The 20,728-nt window shown below is 41.4% G+C and overlaps 1 protein-coding gene across 2 annotated transcripts in view; it reads left to right on the plus strand.

Annotated features, from left to right (window-relative positions):
• TRUB1 (TruB pseudouridine synthase family member 1) overlaps positions 1-11,524 on the plus strand; it is a 29,785-nt gene extending 18,261 nt beyond the window's left edge. The window contains exons 4-8 of one of the 2 annotated variants that reach the window (XM_068688693.1): positions 1,587-1,668; positions 6,947-7,019; positions 8,279-8,418; positions 9,559-9,615; positions 10,775-11,040. In XM_068688693.1, coding sequence (XP_068544794.1) covers positions 1,587-1,668; positions 6,947-7,019; positions 8,279-8,418; positions 9,559-9,615; positions 10,775-10,848 — 426 coding nt within the window. In that variant the 3' untranslated portion in view covers positions 10,849-11,040. Of the gene's footprint in view, positions 1-1,586; positions 1,669-6,946; positions 7,020-8,278; positions 8,419-9,558; positions 9,616-10,774 lie in introns of both variants that reach the window. The other variant, XM_068688692.1, reaches the window with a different exon arrangement.
• Positions 11,525-20,728: the final 9,204 nt, after the last annotated feature.

Consider the following 20,728-nt stretch of genomic DNA (forward strand, 5'->3'; position numbering starts at 1 on the left):
ATTAAATGTCTCGGAGAGCAAGCAATTTTATGGTCCTAAAAGCAGATGAGGTACTGCAAAGTTGATATAAATATTTATTGTGGAGCTGCCTTCATCCATTCCTTCCTGTTCTTTGCTATGTTTCCCAGAAGAAAGTAAACTTAAAAAAATAAAAATAATTTTCTTAATGCCTAATTTTGCAGCATATTACTGCAGAAAAAAAAAAGTTTGCTTACCACATTAAGGCTATAGCTATTTTTATACTGAAGTTTGCACTCCGCTGCCTTTTTCTGCTGTTCCCATTTCATGGCAGTTGCTTGAAGAAATGCATTCAAGTGGCAGGTTGTCACACAGAGCAAAATCAAGACAGGTCTTAGTAGTCCCTTTCTGTAGATGTGATTTATATTTGTACACTGTTATTACCTGAGCTTGTTTATTCTTTCCAAGTACATGAAAAAGGATGAATTGCATCAAAGAGTAAAATGTGAGTGCTGATGCGTGCTTGGATGCATTCCAGGGAGTTTGGTCAACCAGCTTCAGGACGGTGCATCTTTTCATGACCCAATTCAAATTTTTATTAACTCCATTGGGAAGAAGTTAATTGAAGCCTTAACAGGGAATTAGGCGTGTGGACCGCCTTGATTGTTCTCTTCTAGGCTATCGAAATGGGGATAGGGCTGAGTGAAATGTAAGGAAGAAGGATAGGCAGTAGTTCAAAGCACGGACCTTCAGGTATGAAAAGATATCCAAACTTGACCCAAACCCACTGTATGGAGTGTCTCTGGTTCATGGGAAGCTTTCTGTCAGCTTCGGCAAGTTCTGCCTTATTCCTGTAGCCTGGCAGAACTTGGGGTGAAAGCGTGGAAAAGGAGGATGCAGGTGAAATGCAGTACAGACAAGAGCCACTGGCCTGGGAACACGCTAATTCCTTCTTGCAAGCTACAAACACACATTCTGGAGAGTTCTTTCAACAAATAACTGTTTAAGGAAAAGCCCTGAGAGGGAAATATCCTGCGATCCCGTGACAAGCAGAGATGTCACGCAGTGGCCTCGCACTCCATGTGCTAGTCACAATGTCTGCACTGGCTTCCAGATGTTCACAGCTCCTCTAGCTGTAGGCTATTGTGTGTCGCTGCGTTTCACGGCTGAGCTGTTGCAATGCTTTGCTTTGGAAGTGGGTGTTTTGCTTTCACAAGTCAAGTTCTGTGTTTGTTTTTTTGTTTTGTTTGTTTGTTTTTTAAGATTGTAAAGAAACAGAAAAACTGCATGAAAGGTGCTCTGTGTGCCTTGCTTAAACAGTGACTTATGACACCCCTCAGGGACTTGGATCTTTAACACTGTTTTCTTTATGGTATTGATGTATTTATAGGAAAAATCAGATTACTTTCTTCTTCCTTGGGTTTCTAAAAGTCATAGGCCCATGTAATGCAGGATTTAATTTCTTTTGAGCTCCCTGTCTTATCGTTGTTACTTCGGCTTACTCACAGTTAGTGTTCTTCCAGGTCTCGTTTGGAGTCCTTGTTGTTTTGAAGTCATTTAAAAACCAAAACCAGTCCAAATGAACACAAGAAAAGCTGGCTCACTAATCTCTCTCTTTTCGTTCCCAGAAGTACACTGCCATTGGACTGCTGGGCAAAGCCACTGATACGTTGGATGCTACAGGAAAAGTAACTGAAGAAAAACCTTATGGTAATCATAAATGAATCAATATGCTTGATGTGATTTGAAGGCATAAACGGTCTCTATCTGAGAAAAGTGGAAAAGATATTTGAGACTGTGTGAATTAAATTTAAATGTGAAATCAAACTAAGATTATTTCATCTTCAACTTCAGTGCTCATATAATTCAGTCCAGCTTCATGCAATTCTGCCCAGCGCAAGTGTTCATTTCTGTTGGGGGGAAAAAAACAAAGCGGACACTAGACTGGGGGGAGAAAATAGAATTGGGCAGGACTGTGTCGTCTTAAATCTTTAACAGGCTGACAAATGGCATGCTGTGTCCAGTAAAATTTTCATCTTACAGTGTGTAGTCTCATGAATGCTCTTTTAGTAACACCCTTCAAGGCCAGTGGAGGAATAAAGAGCACTTAGATCTTCCCTCCAGGATGGCTGGTTAACTACAGACTGCTCGGTGCAAAATGAGGATGGCATAAACTACCCTCTGCATATATTCACCTACTAAATCTTGCTCTTGCCAGCAGTTTCTGTCCTAATAAAGGAAATGTTCTGACCCGCAGAGCATAGTGTAAGGGTTTAAGGTTTCTGCTTAATCCTGACTGTGCAAATGTGTCAGAGTGGACGTGCCACACCACCTGGGCTGTCTTAGAAACAGCATGGGGCTAAACAGGGACACACCAAATGCGTTTGCCATTAGTTCTTTCTCAACTTCGGGGGAAAAAAAGCAATAGGTAACTGGTTGCTTAGCAACTCGTATAGGTCCCACACTGTTTGTGGTACCTAGTTATAAGCAGATGAAGTAAATTGTCTTTTTTTTTTTTTTTAATAGCATGATGAAAAGGTAGCCTGGGTTCCACTCCTTTCTTTTGTAGCCCTTTTTTTTGCATGAGGCAGGCAAGGATGAGTTTCTTGTGCACCTTTAACCCGATGGATCATTGTAAATTGTGTTATTTACTGGGCAGTGCTATTCACAGATGTTGAATCACTTCCTTCTGCCTCGGGATCTAGTTCTAAGTTTCCCTCTAAGCTCCTAAAGAACAAACTATCCACGTGGTATTCGAATTGCTAATAGCCAACATTTGGTGATGCTGGTGGACACTTCCCTAGTCCTTGTATACCTGTCAACATGGAATGCTGTGGGTGCACTGAGTGTTCGTTTCAAATAGATGAAATTCCCATAGTCAATTTAAAAAAAAAAAAAAAAGTTTCACAAGACTTTATTCTTGCTTTTTAATTGTGTATTGCTTATGGCAGACAGAATTTACAGGGTTTTCATTAGCATTTCTTCCACTGGCAGCTTCTGTTACACTAGCTTCCTACCCCTGCACCACCTCTTCTGTTAGGGTGCTTTAGGTTTTTGTTATACTGTATGGCAAGTAAGCTTGGGGAACTGATTTGGGTTAAAAATAACCACGTTTTTGAGGTGCTTATCCTTTAGAAACTGAGATCAATCCCACTCATCATGCAGTTTCATGAAGGGAAGTAATGGCATTTCTGGGGCAGTGCAGTACTGGGTAGGGGACAAAGCTTCCTTTTGCTGAAGATGACTGCTGAAAGGAGTTCTCGTCAAATTGGCCTCAGTTACTTTCCATATTGCTGCAAATCAGAGTTGAATTCCTCATAAAGAAGGATGAGAGAATGTGTACTCCTTCTCTTTCTGCATGCTACCTATGTATTTTATATTTTCTTCTTCCTCATCTTCCATAAACCCAGTATTTCTGTTCTTATCCAGTACCTTCTCCAAAGCAGCTTGGCTTTCTGGGTGGCACACCAATTCCTAATCTTAATTGCTGCTCCAGGAACATAGACAGCAGGTTTTTCAAACGAATTTCAGCTTTTCTTGACAACTAGAGGGATCCTGGGAGATGGTGAGCATCTGCTAGGGAATACAAATCCTGCAATACCAGCAGAATCCGGGGCTGGGACTTAATGCAGGGAGAGGGCAGTAAAGCAGCTTGCAAGATGTTTAAAACTCCTCTTGAATGACTCCACTGGACCCCAAGGGTAAAGTGCCTGAACAAAGTTTCCTGCTGTAAGAAAGTGTTAGGTTTTAGTCCTCAAGGTGTCTCTGGACAGCACTTTGGAAAGCAAACTGTTGTGAAATAGCCTTGCTCACAACCAAAGGATGTGTTGAAGAGAACTGCTTGTGTTTAACCCCTCCTGAACCTCTGAGTTTTTGTTTCTTTCTTAGCAGAGAAAGAACTTGTATTTCTACATTTCTACGTGAGATTTACTTAGGGCATCGTACGGCTCCCAGGCTATTGGATGCTGACTTTGGAAGCACCGAGGATTTGATGTTCCTCTGAAGTTTTCTGAGGATGTTAACGCTTGCAGCCCTTCTTAAATGTGTTTAATAGAGCTACCTGAATAATTTATAAATAAATAAATAAAAGTAGTCCATGCAGCATTCTGCTTGTCTGTTACGGACAATTGCTGCCAGACTGAGCTGAGGCCACTTGCTGTAGTTCCCTTGGACTGTCACAGTTAATTATTGTGATCCTGTGTTCTGTTCTGGTATCACTTGTTAGAAATCAAAGGGCAAGATCACCCTTCAGTGGAGGCTTCTTGAGGCTGTGGCACAGCTGGTGCCTTTTGGTTTGGTAACTTATTTCCCTTCCTTTATGATTGCAGCAGGAAAATTGGTCAACAGTTATCAGTGTTTAGAAGTATAACTGTTGAAAATGTTCATCCTAGAAGCTGAAAACATTATTCTAAATGTTTTGGAAGCCTTCAAGACCAGAAGTTTTGGGTGCTTTGGGGTGCTGGTAGAATTGTAGGGAACGGTCCACTGGAAGAAGCACGGCCCGTGCAGACATCATAGAGCCCACCCTCAGTCTAAAGGCTCATGAAGAAATTTAGAAAACAGTCTGAAATAAAGGTATTTCGAATAGTGTGCACACAGAGCAGCTCCAGTCATCTTGTTTGAAGCTAGGGCTGTCTTCACTCCTGGGGTTTGGATGTGGTTATCCCATGGGCCAAACCTAGACAGCCCGGACTGGAATCATCGCGAAACAGGGCAGCAGGCTCTCCCTGAAAGGGCAGAGAGGTGTAGTTTAAGCCCAGCTTCTAGCAAAACCTAGCATTTGCAATTAGGTTACTGAGGAGAGTAGGCTAGTTCTCAGTAGCAAGAGTGATTGGGATCTGTGACAAATAAGTCCTGCAGAAACCTCTCTGGACCTTACTCTCAGGGAGCAGAGGATGGGGAGAGAACGTTTTGGAGCAGCTGAAACCATTTAGCCTTTGTGAACGTGTTCATCTTCCCTGCTTGATGGAGGGTTGTGAACAAATGCTGCTCTGAACTTGCTGCCAAGGCAGGCTGTTAACCTACTAAACCTGATCCCACAGCCAGGGGAGGGAGACCTGCGGGCACGGGGCCAGAAGGGAGATGGCTCTGCTGGGCAGGACTGGGGGAGCTGAACGGCAGCGAAGGAGCTAGCTCACAGCGTGGGCTGTGTGCTCTGCAGGGACACGAGTCCAGACTGGTGCCTGGGACAAATACACAATTTAGACATAGTGAAAGTGTTTGCTTGGGACTGGATTAATGGGGCATTCTTCTTCGTTGGAGAGCTGGGCGAAAGCTGCACCAGCTTGCTGTAGGAGAGAGCAAAAATCCAGTACAGCCCACTGACACAAAGGCAGTGCTCGTGGGAAGGAAAAAAAAAAAAAAAGCACGTTTTGAGATTTTCAGAATTTAATACTGACCAGATTGTGCTATGATGCATTGCAGAAGACAAATATGATTTATCCTGTATCTTAGCAAACTCATCTATAAATATTTACTTTGATAACACGCTGCACAGCTTTGTTAATGGCTTAATGCATCATTCCTCACATGGGGATTTTTTTTTTCCCCTTAGATATTAAATACTAAATTCTAGCCTGAAACAGCCTGGGTTTTGCAAGAAGGCAGACCAGGATCAGAGGCACGGAGCTGAGTCAAGCTAATTTTTCTGTGTAATTTTGATGTGATGCACTGCTAAACTACAGCAGTGCTATCAGATTTGCACAGCCATGTAAGAACCTCTTCAGAAGATGATCCAGGCTTACTGTGCAAACAATTTTGTCATTCCTACCCCATGTTCTGCTGCGCATTGTTCTTTCTCAGTATCCCTGACTGACCCGTGTGCCTTGCAACCTTGCAGTTAGTAATGCTTCAGGGCAGCGTGTGCTCCTAAGGCTGCAAAATGTGGTTTGCCAAAATGAGGTGCCACATTGCCATCTTCAGAAGTTGCAGTGGAAAAAAAACTCTTCCTTCTTACTTACAGCATGAAGTACAGCTGTTCTGTAAGGGCTGCAAGCACAGGTCTTCTCCAAAACATAATGAAGGGGCAATAAATAATTTGATTTTATTTATGTTCAGGGATGCTGTTGACTTCATGCGACACTAATAACATCATAGAATTATAGAATCACTTAGGTTGGAAAAGACCTCCAAGATCACCAAGTCCAACCATTAGCCTAGTACTGCCAAGTCTACCACTAGAATATAGATCAGGAGGCACATGACTAGATAGTTACTGAAGGGCATTCTGATTACAGATCTTATGTTTGTACTCTAAACAAATTAGGGATGAATGTCATCCCTGTTGCTAGTTTCAAAGGACCAGTGCAACCAGCTGCTTCAGTTATAGCCTTCTAATAAAAGTGGGGCAGGTTTGCAGGTGTACTTGAGAGTAGATTTCCTAAAGCAGTTACTTTCTTTTCCAGGATTTCTTCAGTAAAATTGCCTTACTTAATATGTAACCATGCCTTTGTGAGCATCTGCAGGTTAGATGTCTGATGGAATTTAGTATGTTGTTCCAGATGTAGTCTTTCTTCAATAGGAAAAAAAAATGCAGTGTTTTTTTCACTAGTAACCTGTTGGAATTTTCCCATGAGTACAGTTATGTACTCTTAAGAGTAGTTGTCAATGTTAGATGAGTATTTTATTCTTCTTAGTCCTTTAGCACAGATTAGGCTAGGACAAGTTGTGTAGTTTTGCCTGGTTTCCAAGAAAAATGAATTTGTAGTCCCAAGGGAGGAAAAGTTGCAAAGCAGAACAGTGTGTGTAGGGACTTGTGCCCTTCTGAAAGCGGCCAGACTGTCTTAATCACCTTGGACTGTTTGTTCCATTCTTCTTGTGGTAATTCACACTCCTACCTACATTCTGTTTTTCATCTCTGGCATTTTTCATCCAATCTAAATTCAGACAAGAGGGACCACTTCTTTGTATCTGTTTGCAGAATGTGATCAGTTCCATTGGTGCCATGTGAATAAGTGATGCTAACATACTTGTTGTTTTCTTTCTACAGACCAGGTAACAAAAAGAGATCTTGAAAATGTGCTGCAGAAGTTCACAGGGGACATCATGCAAGTTCCTCCGCTGTAAGTTCCACAATGTTCAGAACTCTCAGGAGCGGTGTTCAGCTCTCAGGACTTGCCAACAGGAGTCAGTTCTGTCAGAAATAAAAAAGACATGTTTTGGCAAGAGGGTAGAAGCAAGGCAGACCTAGGAGTTTAACATTTGGAGTTGCAGGTCATGCTGATATGAACATCAAGCACAAATGGTGACCTGGAGCCTGTTTTGTTGGTGAATATAAAGCAGAGTAACAGTCTTAAGCAGCTTTTGCAGGGCTTGGATTGTTCTGTCCTGTCTTACAATTAAAAGGGAAAGCCTCAAGACTTTAATTTTATTTATGGGGTAGGGGGAGGCTTAATGACATAAGCATGGAAGTTCCTTTAACGCCTGTAAATTAGTTTTCTGGAAACTTAGAGTATGAATAAATTGTTAGTGATTTAAGCTTCCATAGCTTAACAAATTTCTTCCAGTCAGGTGAGCCATGGTAACTGGCAATATGCAAGTGCTTAGCTTGTGACAGATGGCTTTTCTGGTGATTTAAGCTAACATGCTTTCCTTTGCATTTGCAATGGATCGGTTACTGTGGTTCCGCTGTGAGCCCTGTAAGGTCAGCCGTTCAGTAGGTGTTCTGTTTGTGTGACCTTTTCAAATTACCCTCCGGTAATTTGAGCAAGATCTTTTTTGATTTTTCTATAGTCGTCTTTTCTTCAGGGCCAGAGTTGGAACTTTGATGAAGTGTCATGTTATCACCGAATTCTTTATTTATTTTCTGTTAAGTTCCATAGTGGAACAAGGCTCTGTAACTTGGCAGTTGCTGTTCAGGAAAATCCCTGGTCTCAGTTGAGTAAAGGTGCAAGGCAGAGTTACAGGCATTGCCCGAGCTATGCCCAGTGCTCACCCCACCACAGTACTGAAACAGAGTGTGTCCTGCAGGCTTCTGAGGGGCAGAATGAGAGAGGCTGCTGCAAGTATTATACCCTTTGTAGAAACCCTTAGTTTTCATAAACCACAAATTGAGTGATGAAACACTTTTAAATCTGTGCAGCAAGAGGTAAATTGAGGACCGTCTCTTGTTTTCCCGTTTACATAGCTACTGGTGAATGAGATTATTCTGTGTCCAGGAGATTTCAGAAGCACTTGCTAGGTTTTATTTTTTGTATGTGAGCATTTGGAGAGGATTAGAAGGGTAAAATGTATGCTGTTGTACAATATTAACAGGATCTGGAGGATGGGAAGCTTGTTCTGTTACAACAGTGTAACGCATTTTCATGCTCTATCTGATCAGCTATTCTGCTTTGAAGAAGGATGGAGAAAGGCTATCAACTCTGGTGAAGAGAGGAGAAGCAGTTGAAGCAAAGCCAGCTCGGCCAGTAAGAGTGTACAGCCTCTCTCTCCAACAGTTTCAGCCACCACTGTTCACACTGGGTAAGGGCCAAAGATTATTATATAGAGCGATGCTCCCAGTTTGTTAGTGCTTATTTACACTCAGAATGAGACTAAGATATAGAAATGGGTTTCATTTCCCTCAGCTACTTATTTTAGTGTGAGCCTGCATGCACAGACTTTCACTTTGCAGTAAAAGCACCATATTTTGGTTTTAAGTTAAGCTGATTATATGTAATCTTCCTGTGAGGGAAAATTCTGAGAGGCTGGCCAGGAGATTACTTGCATCTGTCCATGATTTTGCAGCCTCCAGCTCACTACTCCTTTCTCAGGTCTCCTTACTTCCCCTGACCCATTCCTTTGCCCCAATGCCCAGACTGCTGGCATCTTAATTCATCAAGGGCCACCATCAGTTACTGTCAGACCTCTTTCTAGGTTGCAGAGACAGGATCCTACCCTTCTGTCATACATGAAAAAGCCTGGGTAGCACATTAAGAATGACCTTAATAAATAAACCAAAGATACCATTGTAAATATTTGATGCAGGTGAGGTCAGGATAATCTTTTGCATTGAGGAAGTACCTGCTTGACCCGTAGTCCTCTGGTGGACCAGATTTTATATGATGAGCAGGTATGAACAACAGAACTTGGTGCTATGTTACTTGGGGCCTTACTTTATGGGTGACTAGCAGCTGATCGCTGGCAGAGGGAGAAGGGAAGGGTTGAGAGAGCAGGGAAAGTTAAAGGTGAATTTTAAAATGTCAGCAGCTTTTATTGGAGCTTCTCATGTGCAGTATCTTAAAAAAAAAAAACAAAAAACACATTGATAGTCAGTTTAGGCTATTCTGGAAATAATTTGGTTTCATCATTAGAAATACAAAACAACCATCTGAAACCTTCAAAATGAATAGAACTGAAGCATTTATTAACATACCACGGCAAGTACTTAATTTCTAGTGAGTTAGTTCCGTTGCCATTGTATTTGCCTTCCCTCCTGTCTTGGCTTAGCAATCTCACCCGCACATATGTTACAGGATGAATAATTGATGTTGCATCCTATAAATATTTTATCACTGGGTTGTTTGCTTAGTGCATTTTTACATTTGTTTGGGAGCATGGTCTCTATGTAAAGTAGATTTCACATTGTGCTGGCAGTTTACCATGTCACTATTAACATTCCAGATGTTGAATGCGGCGGTGGCTTTTATGTCAGGAGCCTGGTCAGCGACATTGGCAAAGGTAGGCATGAAAAAAAAAGTGATGGTTTAAGGAATGAAAGTGTCTGCTTATAGAAAAATCTTGCCATGTTTTATATCTCTGGCCACCAGACTTCCGTGCTGTTTTGCAGATTGGTACTGCTATCACTTGCTTTTATATACTAGGGTATTTTCCTTGGGAGCATGAGGGAATGAAGGCTAAATAATTGCTGGAGGACCCTGGGGGCTGGGGGATAAAAATGGAGCAAGGAATAGCACTGAGCAAGAAAATGCAAGGCAAGGTGGGAATTTTTTTTTCTCTCCTCCATATGTTAAAGCTAACTCAGATTAAGGGTGAGAAGAGGCAGAAGAAAGACACTGTCTTTTTAAACATTATTCATCACATTTTGAAAACAGATTGCACAGAACATTACCATGCACATAATAAACCCTATCTCCTAGAAAGACTTCTTCGTTTGTGATGATTTTTCTAGTGTTTTCTTTCTCCTTTCCTTTTACTGTGAATGGTGTTGCTTTCCCACAGGGTTATTTGTCTTGTGCCCTATATCTATCAAACTGCATGATGGAGAACAGATAGGCCATTTCAATTTTTTTAAGTGATACATTTGCAGATCAAGAAACCAAGTGATGTGGGAGAGCCCTATGAATTTCAATGTTGTTATTTGTACTTAGGCAAGTCAGAGATTCTCCTATTGCAGTCTTCTGGGCATACTGGGTTGTGTTCAGTCCTTTAAAGACAAACCAAGATAAAGTCTCTACCCAGCTGGCTCTTTTTCAGAGTATGAAATGCAGTAAAAATCCTCCTGCATCTGCAAGTATGGGCAAGAATATTTTAGTACACCTGTGCACTTTCAAGTCAGTCCAGTTGCTGACAAACAAAAGGGGTTATCTTTTTAACCCCTCATTACGTAATTCTGTCCTACTTGTATTTAACCCATCGTAGCATTTGTTTATATTTTGATTTTTTCCTTATCTTAGTTTATATTATCCTGATGAGTGGCACAGGATAAAAACGTGGAAAAACACAGACAATTGCTTTTCCAAAAACATGGAAAATAGCACATGGTCTTCTAAGTCACTTGAATGTTCTGTACAGAATGTTCTGCTTTTATTTTATGTCATTATTTCTCTCTCATCATTCCGATTTAAATCTGGAAAACCTCCTGACAACTTTCTGTCAGATTTTGAACTCTTACTGCAGTGGAGATCTACAGAAATCAAAGGAATTCCTCGCCTCAGACTTAAGAAGATGTAAATGAGCGTTGAATCTCCACGAACTGCCTTTTCAAGCTAAGCAGAATAATGTAGAAGGCTACATATAAAAGTACATTGCAAATAGTTAAATTTGACCGTGCACTTCTTCTAAAGTCTTTTTTCTTCTGTACTGTAGAACTCTCTACCTGTGCCAGCATGCAGGAGCTGACCCGAACGAAACACGGGCCATTTACGCTAGAGGAGCATGCACTTCATGAAGACAAATGGACAATTGATGAAATTGCGCGATCCTTAGAGCATTGCATGTCTCTTCTCCCAGGAGAACCATCTCATAAAAAATTTAAGACAGAGCATCCTGAAGAAACTGCTGTGAGCTGTGAAGATAAGTAATAAGTTAGGTCAAGGAAAAAGACTGAATGATTGAGACATTTTAAGATTGGATTGGGATTGTCTTGCCTTTTGTGTAAATTTACAGGTCTGTATTGGGACAAACCGCAGTGCAAGAAAAATGGTTCTGTTTTCTGGAGCTGGAACATTCACTGAAAATATCCAGTGCTTGCTGTTTTCTGATCTGTTTATTTCCCTTGTAACATGCTGTAAATTGGTCTGCCACTGAAGTCAAGTCTTCATAAACTTTTAAAGAACCTATGGGGTGTAATATAACTGTTGTTAATAATTCCTCAATAAAAAAATATATGTCCTTAGGATTTGCTAAATGTGGTCCAAAGAAAAATCCTTTTCTTTTTTCCTCCTTTATAGCTGCTAATCAAACGCTGAAGTACCATGGTGATAAGACTTTGATAGCTTAAAGGGTGCAAGAATGTGGAGTGACAATTTGTTTTCTTGCAATCCATTTCAGAAGTGCCCACTTACTGCGGTTTCTGCTATGCTGATTGTTCTTTCAGTCAAATGTTCCTCAGAATGCATTAAACATAGATGCTGATGTTTTAGGCTAGGTCTGCAATAGCAGTGTAAGTAGCTTACAAGTTTAAAGAGTCCATAAAGGTAACTGGTAACTAGTGCTATGAAAGATGCAGTCATCATTACAGGCGTGTATATTCTGTTCTGGTACGATGTCCTGATTGGTGATGATCTGTCATGTAAAGTGTAGCTAACAGTTATGTCCTCATTGGGATTGTAAATTCCAGTTTACTTCTGCTGTGTGTTGCTTGTATTGCTTGAGCTGTCTCATGTTCATCAGGTGCTGCTGTGCTTCTGGGGTCTGGCTGGTTTGGTGCTGACCAGAAGCTGGGTGGGCAACAGCGGGACCCACCACGAAGGATCTTTGCTGAAAACATGTTAGCTCAGTGGGACACTGAGGGCCTGTTCTGCAGTTCATTTGTTCAACAGAATCTGATTGCACTGATTGTTTCTCAGCACTGCTTCCCTTGGGGTTTCCAAAACGGCTAAAAGACGGGGGTGTTTGAGAGTGCTAAAAAGCACCCTAGCGGTTTCTATCTGTGTAATGGACTATCCTAACAGGACTTCCATATGTGTCCCCAGTCGACAAGTTAGTGGCAGCTCTACTTCCCTCTTGTCATAACGTGGAACAAGAGAAATAATTTAAACATGTGAGTAAAACCTGAGAGAAAGCCCTGCGTTTGAAAGTGCCACTGAAATGTCATCAAAGAGGAATGGACTGGCTGCTGTTCTGCACTGCTGCTGGACAAGTGGGCGGCTGTGGCTTTGTACCACTCCCACGCCTTCAGTTTGTAGTTCTGGAGTACAGAGACTCGATTCTCTTACTCTGAGTGACTGAATGCTGTGAAGCCAACAGGCTGTGGTTAGATCTTGTTGGGTGTATCTTTTACAATGACATGAACATTTGAATTAATGACTCCTTGTTAATTGCCTTGCTCCTTTCCATGGTAAGTTATCTTGCTAGCTAATTACTTCTATTGTTGCAAAGAAGTTGCATTTTATTCCCAGTTAGAATCTCCACACCCTGCATTTTATGTCTTTATCTACACCTTACGTAAAGCAGTGTGCTCTGTGTGCTGGTATTATGTGAAATGATCAAGTTCCAGCTTTGCTTTCAGCTTCAGAAAAGAAATAAATACCCCAAAGTTTCTTACTGCAGGATGCCTTTCCAGACAACAGTAAATTTTATTTGTTTTCTATAAAATAAGAAACTGAAGTATATGCAAGATTAATGAAGCCCTCCCCCTCTATTTTTTTTTCTGTGGGAGGATAGAGTTTATATTTTATTGTTCAGTAAACAGACAATTTTCTCCTTTTATATATTTTTACAGAAACTTAAGGGAAATGTAGACTGGATGAAGTAACTGTTTTGAGAAATCTTGATTTAGGAGACAGAAGAAAAGTGTGCACTGTAAGAGAGCAGTGGGAGATTTTAGTTTCTTTTAGGAGTACTTTTTGGTACTTTGGATAGGAACAGAGAAGAAAGATTATTTTCTAAAGAAATGAAATAAAGCAGAAAACTTCATTTTCCCATGTACTTATGTTGGATGATCAAAGACTTCGACTGAAGCACACCTTCTCAATTTATTGTCCATATCCCTGTGTTCTTCTAGGTTGAATAACTTCTCATTTTCTGTATTTATCCTTCTGAACTTTTAAAAATAGCTAGAAGATATTACCCTATTAGCCTCCTTCTTCCATCTACAGGGATTTGTTTCTTTAAAAATTAGTGCAATTAAGAAATTCTTCTACTAACAGGATACATTTGTATGTAGTGATACAAGTGTCCAGCACATTTCAGATCTTAGCAGTTTGTTTAATGCTCACCATGGCTTTCTTGCTGTTCCATGTAAGACCTCCTGATTCAGGCTGCAAGTCCTAACGTGTATGGAAAGCATGGAGAGAAAAGGAACACAGTTGTTCAGGAATCTGCATGAGGTGTGTAGACAGTGTTATTAAAGATTGATGGTACTTTCAGTCTACAAATAAAATTTCCCTCATTGCTTTTACTCCTCTGTAGGAAAAGTGGGAGACTTTCACCAGCTGTAGCTCACCCTTTTTTCCTTTAATGAACTTCTTCATCTCAAATTAATGAACACCTTCTCTCCAGATAAGTTGTACTGCACTTTGGAAGCTATTTCACTTAGAAGTTGAGTATGAAGTATGCTTGGTTGCAGCTGTAAATGGCTGGATAGCATAAAAAATGATGGCAGACATCAGAGAGCTGTCCTTACAGGGTACACCGTAATGAGTGCATAAAGCCATGAACAAATGATGCAGTAAGAGCCTGGTTTGTGACCACAGATAAGTGCCAGCCCTTACCAGTTGAGCTATCTTTTTAAAAATTCAGACAAAAGCCAGCTTCTTCCCAGTGTCTTTGCTACATGCTCCACCTCGTATGTGCTCTTTCCTAGGAAACCCCATGCTTTAATGGCTCTCTTCCCTTTAAGTCATTAGTCCCAGTAAGTAGTAACCAGGAAGCCACTGAAAAACACAGAAATATCTTTTTTTGGTATGTTTTAATGAGTTTATAACCAAGTGTCTTGAAACTTTCCAGATCTGGAAGTAAGTATTGTGTTCCCATGGGAACCTAGGGAAATAATCTCTCATTTAACTTCTTTTTTTCTTACTAATATGCGTGTCTCTGAGATACCAGGCTTCAGAATTGTGATTTATCCACAGAAAAACTTAAGTTTTTCCAGAAGTAAATCATGGGTCTTGATTACTAACGGTCATATCTCAAAATTAAGGGCTATCTGGAGTGAGAGGAAACATGCACATGCAATTTTTCCTGAGACCAGTAGAAAAGTTAGTACTGAGTTCCCAGCTGAGAGTGGTTTAGATACAAAGGGTAGTTAATAGGAATTTTATGCTCTTCTGGCCATAAAATGCATGCATCTCCGTGACTTACCACTTAAAATATGTCAGTGACACGGACGTAAAGATCTGTGACATTTTAATGAGCGTTGTTCATGGGGGAAGTCCTGTTAGAAAAACACGTCCTGCTTTCTGACTTGAACATTGTCCACCCCGAATCTGCACTTGTGATCTCTAGCCCATAGCCGCAGGCTGCCTCTGCCTGGCCCTGCTGCCGCTGCCAGTGCTGGTGCTCGATCAAAGAGATTGACAAGGGCTTCCTAACTTATCCCCTCTGCCTGGCTGGGTCTCCTTCTTCCTTCTTTAAACCATAGTTTTTCTGTGTATTTCATAACATGTTTCTGCTGCCAGCACACTGAGCACTTTTGAAAGGTTTTTAAGTAAAATCAATAGTTTTTTTTTTTTTTAAATATTCATCAAGCCCAAGCCATTAGCGAAATATTCTAGGAGTGCCTTCGTCAATAACTAAGCATTTAGCGTCTTACCCTGCAGTTCTGCTTTTGATTTGTATGTTTATTAGGAGAAAATAAAGTCAGGTAACTTCGAATAACTCCCCAAATTTTGGGGTACCTTATGATTTTCTATTTTCAGTGTAATAAATGATCGCGTCGCTATTCTGAGCGTGAATGGCTCTAAGATGTTAATGGCTGGGGTCATTCTTGGTTTGCTTGGCAGAGCCAAGCAATCGCTTGGCAGCAGCATTCATTTTATTAAAAAGCCCTTAGAGGCACACAGCGAGCGTGCACGTGGATGGGTGAGTGTGTGACAACACGCAGCCAGAGGGAAGCCGCGGAGGCACTGAATGGCTTCAGCCAGCTTGTAGGCGAAGTTGCTGCCCCTATTAAAAACCAGTCATTGTTTCTAATAGCCAGGGGTTTAATTCGCCTCTTTGTGAGACTTGATTAAGTAAATCACCAGTACTTAAGAGCATGTCAGACAAGCGGGGTTATTTGAATGCTGATGTCTTCAGGCTGTGCGATGAGACCGCACGTCTTTGCTCGCTGTCTCTGAGAGCTGCTGGGCTCCTACAGGTGTCCAGCAGGCACAGCAAGAAGGTGGTGAGTGGGGCAGGTGCTTTCAGATAAGTGTTTAGGGAAAACACAGGACTGTGTTGCACTATGGAAACTTTATTTTTTTCCAATTCTCTTTTTGAAGAAGTGTTAGAGGTGCTGCAGTGGTTCAGAGAAACAGTTAACATGGACGCAAGAGAAACCCCTGAGGATTTTGTTATGGGTGTGAATGTCTTGGACTTGAATCCTTCTCCCTCTTCACCTCTCACCCCAAGAAGTGGGGTCATGTCAAAGGAGCTGCTCTCCCTACCTTTCCCATATCACGTGGCAGTGTGTGTTGTGGAGAGTGAAACAATGCTGTGCCCACGCTGGGCTGGAGAAGGGCATGTGTGGTTTGCCCCAGAAGCTGGTAACTGAATGTGAGTGGGAGAAGAAATGAGACAATAGAACTTGTAGTATAAACACACAAATGTCTCTCTAGCCTACAAAACAGCCTTTCTCTCACCAGATTTATTCATCTTAGGCTACAGCTCTGTGCCTGGCCTTTCTGCTTTGCATGTCATTAACTCATCTGCTGTTTGAGACAGCTTACCCAAAAACTCTTTTGAATTCTTTTCCAGGTACAAGAGAGCATTGAGAAAGAGTGGAGCAAGAAGTAGCTTCTGGGGGGACAAGAAAACTGGTAACAAAGTAGAACTGAAAAGAATGGGGTGTATCTGAGCCATTCCTAGCACTGCCCTTCTCATAAGACACAGTCCTGCATACTTTAGTGCTTTTTCTCTGGGCATAGGATTATTTCTGATATTTCAGAATTAAGTACGTCGAAGTCAGATCTGCAGCTGAGTGCATGCATTAAAAACAAAATACATCATTTCACAGATGTCAGACTACTTTTAGTGGCTTCAGAACATGGTTTTATAGTTTAAGGGGGGGGGTCTAGAAGAGGAATGGCAGGAGGTAAATGCACATTTCAGTTGGTACATTTTGAAACAGATGAGCTCATTTTAGGTAATAATGTAAGGAAATACATTAAGTATTGTAAAGCAGGAAAGGTAAAGAGAGGATGCAATTTTTACTAGACTTTCTGTTTCTTTAAGCACATAAAATAATTAGCTTAAATACATCATTTTGAGGCTTAAGAAGCTTTTATGTAGAACGGCATAATAGAGGCTGTTACTGTATCCTGATGTGAGAAAAAAAACACCTTTATTTTCATTTCGGTAGTTGAAAAGAGAGTCTTCTACAACGCCCTTCAAAAGGCAGTACCATTTCACTATTTTTGTTTGGTTTATTTTGAATCACAATAAATCCTTAGCATAGCTGATTCTATCTTGAGTGGTATATCAACATCAAGTCACTTGCTTCCGCTAGCTTTCCTAGGGGTCAACAAAACCATTTCATGTTCTGCAGGTAGGTAATATGCATTCACGGCGTAAATGGACCATTGTGTACAAACACTAAATTTACATAGAAAATAGGATTAATGCTCTGTAATCTTTGCTGTGCAGATTGCTCTTTCAGTAAAATGCTATCCGGAATTCATTAAACCTAGCTGCTGCTGTGCTGTGTTGCTTCGTGTACAGTTTCTTCTTAGTTTTAAACTCTAATTCGACAAAGGGCATTTCTTGGTGATTGGTTCCACCAAGCTGCTGCTGCTCATACACAGAGTGATTACTGACTTTGAGCTTCTGTAAGTACTGGCCATGATTTCCTAGCACAGCATTCTGCACCTTTACCAGAGGCTACCCAAGCAGAAGACCAAACATCTCGTGGTGTTGCTCAGCTAACCACCAGCAAAGATAGAGTGGGCTACAGAACAGCGATGTTGCAGTGGTGCTCCCCCCAGGTGAGAGCCAGTGGAAAATGGCAGCAAGGAATATAAGGAAAATAGCTAACTTAAACCATGGCATTATTTCTCTTGACCTCAGTACAGGACTCCTGCCTTGTTGTAGTAAATTATGTAAATTATTACTCACTGAATTAAGGCCTTATGTATTTCATTTTCATCTATTCAGTTCTTTTTCTGAGTAATACAAACTGATGGATTGAAAAATAATTTTTATAGGGAGAAAAAAAGAGTAAATGGTGTTGCACATCACTTAGAGTTGTTCTGTGTCTGATGAATATGTAACAGTTCTATTTTCTACTTAAAAACGCAAAAAAAAAATAGAATTAGTGTTATCTTGTAAAATTGTGTTTATCTAGGAAAAGTATTTATTTCTCTAGAGAGTGCTATTAAAATCTGTGCAGAATGGATAAACTCATTTGTTGAGTGTTGAGGATTTGTTTCTAGGGCTAGGAATGAGTAACTTCTGTTGAACTGTACAGTTTCCCTGCACCAGTTCTGTCAGTTCTCTGCTATGTTGCAGATGTTGGTTATTTCTGGAAAGAAGAACATGTTCATACAGCCTGAGCTGGTCTGTAGCCATCCCTTTTTATCAGTGGAATTAGAGTACACATCCCACTTTCCTCCTCTCCTTTGCTAAAGGAGCTCACTCTATCAGTTCTGCTCTTGGATTGCAAGGCCTGTATTTTGAGCCCTTCCATCACTTCTTGAAATTTCTGCAGTTTTCCATGACTGGTATCCACACTGGATGTGGTTCAGAGAGCTCCTCTGGCTCTCCCTTCTGGTTCCCTGAGCTTGTTTAGTTTGGAAAAATATAAGAGGGAATGCATGACAGCATCTGTTTAGTTACAGGCACAGACTCTCTGCTTTGTGGATGTTCCCACGTAAGATGAAGCTGGCCCGGGGAGAGGGCATTCCAGGGCTGCCTGTCTCCTGGCGTGCCCTTCTCATCGCCCCGTGTAGGAAATGCACAGCCCTTCTCTCGTCACTTCAGGAACATGTGTGCATGCTTATTTTTTCTTCAAAGTTGGAAAGCCTTCCCCGAGCCCTTCTGCTCCTCGGTATCATTTATCTCTCCCTGCAACAATCTGCTGCTTTCATAACTGGCCCAAGGCTATGAAGCAAACTCGCAGCCTAGGGATGCTGCTGACTGCAGTCCTGAGGAAGGAAAAAATTGGCCAGGAGCAAGCAGCTAATTGTTGAGTGGGAGAAACAACTGGGAGTTCTCGGTAAATCAAGAAAAATGGCTGGTGTCTGAAAACACTGGTGTGGTACAAGGCTGGAAAAAAGTGCTTTGGCTTTCTGAGGAGTTTTTATAGCACTTAGCTATGTTCTTAACAGTGTTACAGAAGTGCCAGGAAAGTGGTTTTACTGGGACCAGGTCAAGCCCAGTTGCACATTTTAGGAAGCTCAATCGATAAATTTATTTACGTGATTATTTGTTTAGTTTCTGGCTAAGTATTTGTAAATGTGTAGGTAAAGTGCAATAGGTAACCAGCAAAGTTGAAACTCAAGCTCACTCTTGCACTTCTTGCAGTGCACTTACCAAGACCTCAGCTCCACAGGAGGGACCGGGAGTACCCTCAGGGCTCCTTCTGATGGTGCACGGAGTAATTGCTGAGGATGCTGTGGCTGTTTTAAGGAAGAGGGTGACTGGGGGAATGAAATCTTCAGCTTTCAAGGTAGTGTGTTGAATTCTTCAGAGAGGAAAATGTTTTTTTTAGTGTTCACTTAAAAATAAGGTCAAGCCAGTAACTCTTTAATTATACATAAGCCAAACAGCGTGCTTCCTGTTCCATGCTGGAGATTTACTTGACCCAGGGAGAGCACCTCTTCGAATTAGCCTGATTTCTCCATGTTAGAATCTGTTTTAAATACATTACAATACTATTTCTATGCGAGTCAATCTATCGGCCTCTGATCAACTGAGAGAGGAGTTACTGAACCTAAAATGTGTGTCGTGGTGCATGACTGCAGAGACTCGGTTCTTGCCTCCAAAACGTGTGCTCTGTACCGACTGCAGCAGAAGCATCAGACCCGATGATCTGAAAGGTAAATAAGGGAGCTCAAACCAAGCGCAGCTGTTTTCGTTACTTTGATGAATACGGGAAGCCTTAACAAGAAAGCGAATAGCAAAAACGATTTGAAAGAGGAAAAAAATATTTGTCTTTCGAAACCTTTGCTTGGAGAAATAAACCCGTCGGTAATCTCCCAGGGTTAGCAGGGAGCTTTTTCCATAGCGTGGGTTAATGTAGATCGAGAGAGAGGAGGCTTTGTAGGCGTGCTGCTGAATACCCTGGTCATTTGGCTCCGTGAACTGCTGATCTGTGGCTCGACTGCCAGCGAAGGCGTTGTTCCCAACTGGGGTCCTGTTGAGTCACAAGTGCTTAATTCGAGTTTCATGTTTCTGTCACGCCGGGGTGGTCAGTGTGCTGGCAGGTCTGTCAAGGTTACAGGCTGATGGAGCAGAGCTTGAAAGCTGCCACGCAGCTGGCTGAGCGTAGGTGATCAAAATTAACTCTGCGGGAAGGATGCATCTTATCAAAGGGCACAAGATGTGCTAGGCATAAGGGTACACACAAAAAATGTGTGAGGAGAAAGGAAGATTTATTTTTTTTGCTTTAAAAATCTATCATATTAGAAGTTATCTGGCTTTGGTTGATCAAACTTGCACATCTGCACAATCTGTTGCAGGCTGAAGTCAGAATGAAACGAGAAACTGCAAGCTCACGCAAGTTCTCCGGGTCAAAACTGTGATGTTTAATTGAAGAGCTGTCAGTGTCATAAGCATGCATCATATACGGGCTCTTCTGAGTATTACTTAATGCTCTGCAGCTCATCTCTTTTCTCATCTGTTTGCCCAGGTACATGTCAGAAAGGGCAAGCCATGGAAATGAAGATATTATTACGCTTTAATTTAAGAAGCAAACTGTGGCCTCAGGACTGTTGACTCCTGGTCACAAGGGTGTCAAGCTTTGCTTTAAAGCACTTGTTGAGGCATTTAGTTCCCTTAGAATAGATTTGGGCATGTGGATGTGGAGCAGCATTGTCGTGGGACAGTAGTGTTCCCTCACAGACAATGGCAGTATCCACAGCAGTCAGTAAGTTTTACTTCTCCATGTTTCCCAGTTTAAATAAAATAAGCCAACCAACCAAAACAACAACAACAAACTAGGTATATCAGAAGGACAGGAAATAAATTCCGGGGTGATGTTTAAGGGTGTGAGGTCCAACAGAAACTAAGCTCGACAGCTCACTTTGTTGAG

This window comes from Anas acuta, chromosome 7 (genome assembly GCF_963932015.1).
Source record: "Anas acuta chromosome 7, bAnaAcu1.1, whole genome shotgun sequence".
Classification (NCBI taxonomy): Eukaryota; Metazoa; Chordata; class Aves; order Anseriformes; family Anatidae; genus Anas; species Anas acuta.